The sequence below is a fragment of the Lolium rigidum genome, chromosome 3 (assembly GCF_022539505.1).
Source record: "Lolium rigidum isolate FL_2022 chromosome 3, APGP_CSIRO_Lrig_0.1, whole genome shotgun sequence".
Classification (NCBI taxonomy): domain Eukaryota; kingdom Viridiplantae; phylum Streptophyta; class Magnoliopsida; order Poales; family Poaceae; genus Lolium; species Lolium rigidum.
Window position 1 is genome coordinate 111,638,396 of NC_061510.1, and position 9,266 is coordinate 111,647,661.

The 9,266-nt window shown below is 43.3% G+C and overlaps 1 protein-coding gene across 1 annotated transcript; it reads right to left on the minus strand.

Annotated features, from left to right (window-relative positions):
* Window positions 1-358: 358 nt before the first annotated feature.
* LOC124698005 (histone H2A) lies at window positions 359-826 on the minus strand. Its single transcript, XM_047230528.1, has one exon. The coding sequence runs from the start codon at window positions 824-826 to the stop codon at window positions 359-361; it is 468 nt and encodes a 155-aa protein (XP_047086484.1).
* Between the last annotated feature and the right edge of the window lie 8,440 nt (window positions 827-9,266).

Here is a 9,266-nt window from a genome sequence, read left to right on the forward strand (position 1 = left end):
GGCGCGAAAATAAATTGTTTGTCCAAAATTTTCAGGCGCTGAGAGCGCGCAATAATTTTGCCCCTGCTGTCGCTTGTTGTCTCAAGGCTTTCACAGCGCATTGGCACTGCTCACTGGACAAATTATCCAAAGCAAAGCGATAGCAGGGGCAAACTAAACACAGAACACATATCTTTCAGACTTTGCAATTAACCGCGCAAGCTTCTCGTCGAACCACAGAACACCAAATCTAAGAAACTTATTCCTCCATTAAAAACAACAGATCACAAGATACAAGGACACCACCACACAAACAACAATCTACTCTGAAGAACACCCAGCTACTACAACCTACGCAATGCAATTATGCAAATGGTATCTACGCCTTCTTGGGGGACTTGGCAGTCTTCTTGGGCGACTTGGGCTCCTTGGCCGCCTTGTCGGCCGTCTTCTTGGGGAGCAGCACGGGGTTGATCTTGGGCAGCACGCCGCCGTGCGCGATGGTGACGCCGGCGAGCAGCTTGCCGAGCTCCTCGTCGTTCCTGACGGCGAGCAGCAGGTGGCGCGGGATGATGCGCGACTTCTTGTTGTCCTTGGCGGCGTTCCCGGCGAGCTCCAGCACCTCGGCCGCGAGGTACTCGAGGACGGCGGCGAGGTACACGGGGGCGCCGGTGCCGACGCGCGGCGCGTACCGGCCCTTCTTGAGGTACCGCCCGACGCGGCCGACGGGGAACTGGAGCCCGGCCTTGACGGACCTCGTCACGGACTTCTTCCTGGGGCCTCCGGCCTTGCGCCCGGCCGCTCCCTTCTTGGCCTTGCCGCCGGCTGCTGTGCTTGAGACGTCCATGGCGAGCTGCTGGGCTGGGCTTCGGAGAAGAGTGCTCAGATTTGTTTGGGGGTTGCGAAGTGCGTTGGTGATGGAGACAGCGACGAGTGGGGACTTAAAAGGCGTTGAGGGGAAGGGTGGTGGGCCAGTCGATCCGCGTGAAGAGGTAACGTGCGGCTGGATCCGTAGGGGTTGGACGGCTGCGATCCTTCAAGCTGCCCCGCACGTCGGATCGAGTATCTCTCTCAAGTTGGACTGCGAAATTTAGCGCAAGCTGCGGGACGACAAAGGCGGGAAGCGAATTCCCTGGAAAAAAAAGACGGGATGCGAAAAAATTGTACTCCGTGCTAGTTATTAGATTTAGTGTCATTTTGGATACTACAATCTCCAGACTTGCATTACATATTTTTGTAGTATTTCAATATAGTATTATAACTAGTACACCGTACTACACTAGAGATACACAGAAATGGTAAGTCATGTGCATTACATAATTTTCATTAAAACAAAGGGGAATATAATTTAGTTTTTTTCACGCAAAACCCACAAACAGTGGGATCGATATAACGGAAACAACAACCAAAAGCATCTAGAGGTGCTAAAGCGAGAAAGGAAACGCCGCCTACTGCTAGCGTAGCAAAGCCAGGCTCCCGGTGAGTTCTAGCATTACGAATTATAGCAAGAGATAGTAACGACAACACCCAAATCTTAGCAACAAAGCAAGTGAATAAAAGATGGTGGATTGTTTCATCAGTATTGCAAAACTAGCGTCTTGTATTACCTACCCATTTCCATTTTCTTCTGGTCCTATTATCCTTTCTTGCAATGGCATTATGCCGAATCAGCCAGAGCCGCACCTCAATTTTCAAAGGATTTTTTTGCCTTCCACAAACGTTTAAAAGATCTATCAATACCACTGTTGCAGAGTTTGTATGTAGATTTGACACTGAAGGAACCATCTTTTGACCATTTCCATACATGTTTATCTTTGGTTCTGATTCAATCTAACAATGCGTAAAATCATGTGCAGACCTCTCATTTGATTTTGTAGATCAACAGGTAACCATCCTCTGAAGGTGAACCTCCAACTATCGGTAGCTTCATCAACCACCGAAAGGTCTTGTTCATTGCAAATTTCAAACAAGTCTGGGATTTTTTTTTCTTTCAGTGAAGAGAATCCACACCAGGAGTCACACCAGAAATATGTCTTGCACCTAGTACAAACTTTCATTTCCCTCCTCTTGAGATAAATATCTTTAACCTTCAACATATTAGACCAGAGTGGAAAGTCTTTGTTTTAGCGGCTCACCTCATCTTTGATCCATGGTGGCTAGTGTGGTTTCTTCTCTCTTAAGGTTAGCTCTCCTCCAGCTCCCTCCTTTTATAAGTCAGCACACACATGGGTTTGGGCGCGCCACTTATGCCATAAACATGTCCAGTGTTCAACATCCCCCCTTCAAGATGGAGATATCTATCAATCTCATCTTGTCACATGCCAAGTTGCATTCCCTTGTTCCTAGTCCCTTTCTTAAGCAATCAGCAATCTGCTTCCCATAACTGGCATGAGTAAGGTTGATGATCCTAGCATCAAGTTTCTCTTTAATGAAGAAGCGATCAATTTCCACATGGTTTGCCCTATCATGTTGGACTGGATTTTTTGCAATACTTATGGTTGACTGATTGTCACACCAAGCTCTCAAGGGCCTCTTTCTCAGAAGCTTCAACTCGCTCAAGAGATGCTTCACCCAAAGCATCTCACACACCCCTTTAGATAAAGCTATGTATTCAACTTTTGTCATTGATCTAGACACAACTGTATGTTTCTTGCTTCTCCATGACACCAAATTTCCTCCCACAAACACGCAATAACCTGACGTTGATCTTCTATCATCTCGACAACCAGCCCAATCAGAGTCACTATAGCCATCCACCTCAAGGTGTCAACTCTTTGCAAACCATAACCCCTTTCCCGGAGTTACCTTCAAGTATCTCAAGATTGTGTGCACTATATCAAGATGTCCACTCCTTGGTTCATGCATGTATCTGCTCACCACACCCACGGCATATGTAATGTCAGGCCTGGTATGACACAAGTATAAGAGTCTTCCAACCAATTTCTGATAATTTTCCTTATTCACTAGCTCACATGATTGTGCATTCACTTGATGATTTTGTTCAATTGGGGTAGGGGTTGCACGACATCCCATCATGCCCATGTCACTCAAGAGATCTAAGGTGTATTTTCGTTGACATAAAGATATTCCCTTCTCTGTCCGAGCCACTTCTATGCCAAGGAAATATTTTAGGTTGCCCAAATCTTTCACCTCAAACTCCTTGCTGAGACACTCATTCAATCTCTTTATTTCCTCTTGGTCATCTCCAGTGATGATAATGTCATCCACATAAACTGCAAGAATGGTGATCATCCGTGCAGTGTGTCTATAGAACACCGTGTGGTCACCATTGCATTGACCATACCCCATACCACACACAGCTCGTCTAAACCTATCAAACCATGCCCTTGGAGATTGCTTCAGACCATACAAGGATTTCTCCAGCATGCATGCATACTTTTCGCTTGGTCAGTGAGGTACCAAAACCTGGTGGTATCTACATGTACACTTCTTCCTGCAGGTGACCATGTAAGAAGGCGTTCTTGACATCTAATTGATGCAACTTCCACCCAAAGTTAGCAGCACATGAAACCAATATTCTTACTGTGTTCATCTTCGCCATTGGAGCAAACGTCTCATCATAGTAAATTCCATAAGTTTGACTAAACCCTCTAGCGACCAATCTGGCCTTATAACTTTCTACCTTCCCTTCAGGATTCTGCTTCATGGTATAGATCCACTTACAACTTACTGCCTTTTTCCCTGCTGGAGGTGTGGTTTGCACCCATGTCCTGTTTTTCTTCAGTGCAACTCTTCTATCATCGCTTCGCGCCACTTCGGATCTTGCTTTGCTGTCTTCTAATCGTTTGGAATTGACACGGTTTGTAGAGAGGTCACAAAAGCTCTATAGGAACGAGACAAAGCATCGTAAGAAACAAATTTGCTAATGTCATGTTCATCTGATACCGTTTGTAGAGCATGCATTTCGCAAAGAGCCTTCCTTGCCACTTCACCCTTTCTAGCTGCTTCACGTGTCTCCTTTCGCAATGCAATTGGCAGATCCACTGTGTCGGATGAGCTGCTATAGCACTGCCTTATTGCTCCCCCTGCACATGTAGCTGTTGTCCCACTGTGTCAGATGATCTCACATCACTACCTTCCTGCTCCCCTGCACATGTGGTTGCCGTCGAGTGTACACTTGGAGATTTTGCGCCCACCGATCCTGAACAGGAACCTGGGGAGAATCAAGCGGAATTGTACCCACTACTAGTTGGACATGAACCTGCACATCAACAGAGTACTGGGTGGACAAGGTCTTCCATATTTCAGTAGCTGTGGACAGCCCCTTGATGCGTGTAGTTGACACGTCCGTTGGGAACCCCAAGAGGAAGGTGTGATGCGCACAGCGGCAAGTTTCCCTCAGTAAGAAACCAAGGTTTAATCGAACCAGTAGGAGTCAAGAAGCACGTTGAAGGTTGATGGCGGCGGGATGTAGTGCGGCGCAACACCGGAGATTCCGGCGCCAACGTGGAACCTGCACAACACAACCAAAGTACTTTGCCCCAACGAAACAAGTGAGGTTGTCAATCTCACCGGCTTGCTGTAACAAAGGATTAACCGTATTGTGTGGAAGATGATTGTTTGCAGAAAACAGTAGAACAAGTATTGCAGTAGATTGTATTTCAGTATAGAGAATTGGACCGGGGTCCACAGTTCACTAGAGGTGTCTCTCCGATAAGATAAACAGCATGTTGGGTGAACAAATTACAGTTGGGCAATTGACAAATAAAGAGGGCATGACCATGCACATACATATTATGATGAGTATAGTGAGATTTAATTGGGCATTACGACAAAGTACATAGACCGCTATCCAAGCATGCATCTATGCCTAAAAAGTCCACCTTCAGAGTTATCATCCGAACCCCTCCGGTATTAAGTTGCTAACAACGGACAATTGCATTAAGTATTGCGCGTAATGTAATTAGTAACTACGTCCTTGAACATAGCACCAATGTTTTATCCCTAGTGGCAACAAGCACATCCATAATCTTAGAGATTTCTCGTCACTTCCCCGGATTCACTGGAGACATGAACCCACTATCGAGCATAAATACTCCCTCTTGGAGTTACAAGCATCTACTTGGTCGAGCATCTACTAGTAACGGAGAGCATGCAAGATCATAAACAACACATAGATATAAATTGATAATCAACATAACAAGTATTCTCTATTCATCGGATCCCAACAAACGCAACATATAGAATTACAGATAGATGATCTTGATCATGTTCGGCAGCTCACAAGACCCGACAATTAAGCACAATGGGGAGAAGACAATCATCTAGCTACTGCTATGGACCCATAGTCCAGGGGTGAGACTACTCACACATCACTCCGGAGGCGACCATGGCGGCGTAGAGTCCTCCGGGAGATGATTCCCCTCTCCGGCAGGGTGCCGGAGGCGATCTCCTGAATCCCCGAGATGGGATTGGCGGCGGCGGCGTCTCGGAAGGTTTTCCGTATCGTGGCTCTCGATCGCGGGGTTTCGCGACGGAGGCTTTAAGTAGGCGGAAGGGCAGGTCAGGGGGCACACGAGGGCCCCACACCACAGGTCGGCGCGGCCAAGGGCCAGGCCACACCGCCCTAGGGTGTGGCCGCCTCGTGGCCCCACTTCGTCTCCTCTTCGGTCTTCTGGAAGCTTCGTGGCAAAATAGGACCCTGGGCGTTGATTTCGTCCAATTCCGAGAATATTTTGTTACTAGGATTTCTGAAACCAAAAACAGCAGAAAACAACAACTGGCACTTCGGCATCTTGTTAATAGGTTAGTTCCGGAAAATGCACGAATATGACATAAAGTGTGCATAAAACATGTAGATATCATCAATAATGTGGCATGGAACACAAGAAATTATCGATACGTCGGAGACGTATCGGCATCCCCAAGCTTAGTTCTGCTCGTCCGCGAGTAGTAAAACGACAACAAAGATAATTTCGGAGTGACATGCCATCATAACCTTGATCATACTATTTGTAAAGCATATGTAGTGAATGCAGCGATCAAAACAATGTATATGACATGAGTAAACAAGTGAATCATATAGCAAAGACTTTTCATGAATAGTACTTCAAGACAAGCATCAATAAGTCTTGCATAAGAGTTAACTCATAAAGCAATAATTCATAGTAAAAGCATTGAAGCAACACAAAGGAAGATTAAGTTTCAGCGGTTGCTTTCAACTTGTAACATGTATATCTCATGGATAATTGTCAACATAGAGTAATATAATAAGTGCAATATGCAAGTATGTAGGAATCAATGCACAGTTCACACAAGTGTTTGCTTCTTGAGGTGGAGAGAAATAGGTGAACTGACTCAACATAAAAGTAAAAGAATGGTCCTCCAAAGAGGAAAAGCATCGATTGCTATATTTGTGCTAGAGCTTTGATTTTGAAAACATGAAACAATTTTGTCAACGGTAGTAATAAAGCATATGTATCATGTAAATTATATCTTACAAGTTGCAAGCCTCATGCATAGTATACTAATAGTGCCCGCACCTTGTCCTAATTAGCTTGGACTACCGGATCATCGCAATGCACATGTTTTAACCAAGTGTCACAAAGGGTACCTCTATGCCGCTCGTACAAAGGTCTAAGGAGAAAGCTCGCATTTTGGATTTCTCGCTATTGATTATTCTCAACTTAGACATCCATACCGGGACAACATAGACAACAGATAATGGACTCCTCTTTAATGCATAAGCATGTGGCAACAATTATTATTCTCATATGAGATTGAGGATATATGTCCAAAATCGAAACTTCCACCATGAATCATGGCTTTAGTTAGCGGCCCAATGTTCTTCTCTAACAATATGTATGCTCCAACCATTAAGGTGGTAGATCTCTCTTACTTCGGACAAGACGGACATGCATAGCAACTCACATGATATTCAACAAAGAATAGTTGATGGCGTCCCCGAAACATGGTTATCGCACAACAAGCAACTTAATAAGAGATAAAGTGCATAAGTACATATTCAATACCACAATAGTTTTTAAGCTATTTGTCCCATGAGCTATATATTGTAAAGGTGGAGAATGGAAATTTAAAGGTAGCACTCAAGCAATTTAGGAAAAGAAACAATTTTGTCAACGGTAGTAATAAAGCATATGTATTATATAAATTATATCTTACGAGTTGCAAGCCTCATGCATAGTATACTAATAGTGCCCGCACCTTGTCCTAATTAGCTTGGATTACCGGGATCATCGCAATACACATGTTTTAACCAAGTGTCACAAAGGGGTACTTCCATGCCGCCTGTACAAAGGTCTAAGGAGAAAGCTCGCATTTTGGATTTCTCGCTTTGATTATTCTCAACTTAGACATCCATACTGGACAACATAGACAACAGATAATGGACTCCTCTTTAATGCATAAGCATGTAGCAACAATTAGTGTTCTCATATGAGATTGAGGATATATGTCCAAAATCGAAACTTCCACCATGATTCATGGCTTTAGTTAGCGGCCCAATGTTCTTCTCTAACAATATGCATGCTCTAACCATTAAAGAGTGGTAAATCTCCTTACTTCAGACAAGACAGACATGCATAGCAACTCACATGATATTCAACAAAGAGTAGTTGATGGCGTCCCCGTAGAACATGGTTATCGCACAACAAGCAACTTAATAAGAGATAAAGTGCATAAGTACATATTCAATACCACAATAGTTTTTAGCTATTTGTCCCATGAGCTATATATTGCAAAGGCAAAGATGGAAATTTTAAAGGTAGCACTCAAGCAATTTACTTTGGAATGGCGGAGAAATACCATGTAGTAGGTAGGTATGGTGGACACAAATGGCATAGTGGTTGGCTCAAGGATTTTGGATGCATGAGAAGTATTCCCTCTCGATACAAGGTTTAGGCTAGCAAGGTTATTTGAAACAAACACAAGGATGAACCGGTGCAGCAAAACTCACATAAAAGACATATTGTAAACATTATAAGACTCTACACCGTCTTCCTTGTTGTTCAAAACTCAATACTAGAAATTATCTAGACTTTAGAGAGACCAAATATGCAAACCAAATTTAGCAAGCTCTAAGTGTTTCTTCATTAATGGGTGCAAAGTATATGATGCAAGAGCTTAAACATGAGCACAACAATTGCCAAGTATCAAATTATTCAAGACATTTTAGAATTACTACATGTAGCATTTCCCGATTCCAACCATATAACAATTTAACGAAGAAGATTCAACCTTCGCCATGAATACTATGAGTAAAGCCTAAGGACATATTTGTCCATATGCAACAGCTGAGCGTGTCTCTCTCCCACACAATGAATGCTAGGATCCATTTTATTCAAACAAAACAAAAAACAAAAACAAACCGACGCTCCAAGCAAAGCACATAAGATGTGATGGAATAAAAATATAGTTTCAGTGGGAGGAACCCGATAATGTTGTCGATGAAGAAGGGGATGCCTTGGGCATCCCCAAGCTTAGACGCTTGAGTCTTCTTAAAATATGCAGGGTGAACCACCGGGGCATCCCCAAGCTTAGAGCTTTCACTCTCCTTGATCATATTGTATCATCCTCCTCTCTTGATCCTTGAAAACTTCCTCCACACCAAACTCGAAACAACTCATTAGAGGGTTAGTGCATAATAAAAATTCACATGTTCAGAGGTGACACAATCATTCTTAACACTTCTGGACATTGCATAAAGCTACTGGACATTAATGGATCAAAGAAATTCATCCAACATAGCAAAAGAGGCAATGCGAAATAAAAGGCAGAATCTGTCAAAACAGTACAGTCCGTAAAGATGGATTTTATTGAGGCACCAGACTTGCTCAAATGAAAATGCCCAAATTGAATGAAAGTTGCGTACATATCTGAGGATCACGCACGTAAATTGGCATATTTTTCCGAGCTACCTACAGAGAGGCAGGTCGAAATTCGTGACAGCAAAGAAATCTGTTATCTGCAGTAATCCAAATCTAGTATGAACCTTACTATCAAAGACTTTACTTGGCACAACAATGCACAAAACTAAGATAAGGAGAGGTTGCTACAGTAGTAAACAACTTCCAAGACTCAAATATAAAACAAAAATTTCAGTAGTAAAAACATGGGTTGTCTCCCATAAGCGCTTTTCTTTAACGCCTTTCAGCTGAGAGCAGAGAAAGTGTATATCAAGTGTTATCAAGAGATGCAAAGTATCAAAATCATAACTTGTTCTAATAATAGAATCAAAAGAGTAACTTCATTCTCTTTCTAGGGAAGTGTTCCATACCTTTCTTTGAGAGAGTGAAATGGATATTTAA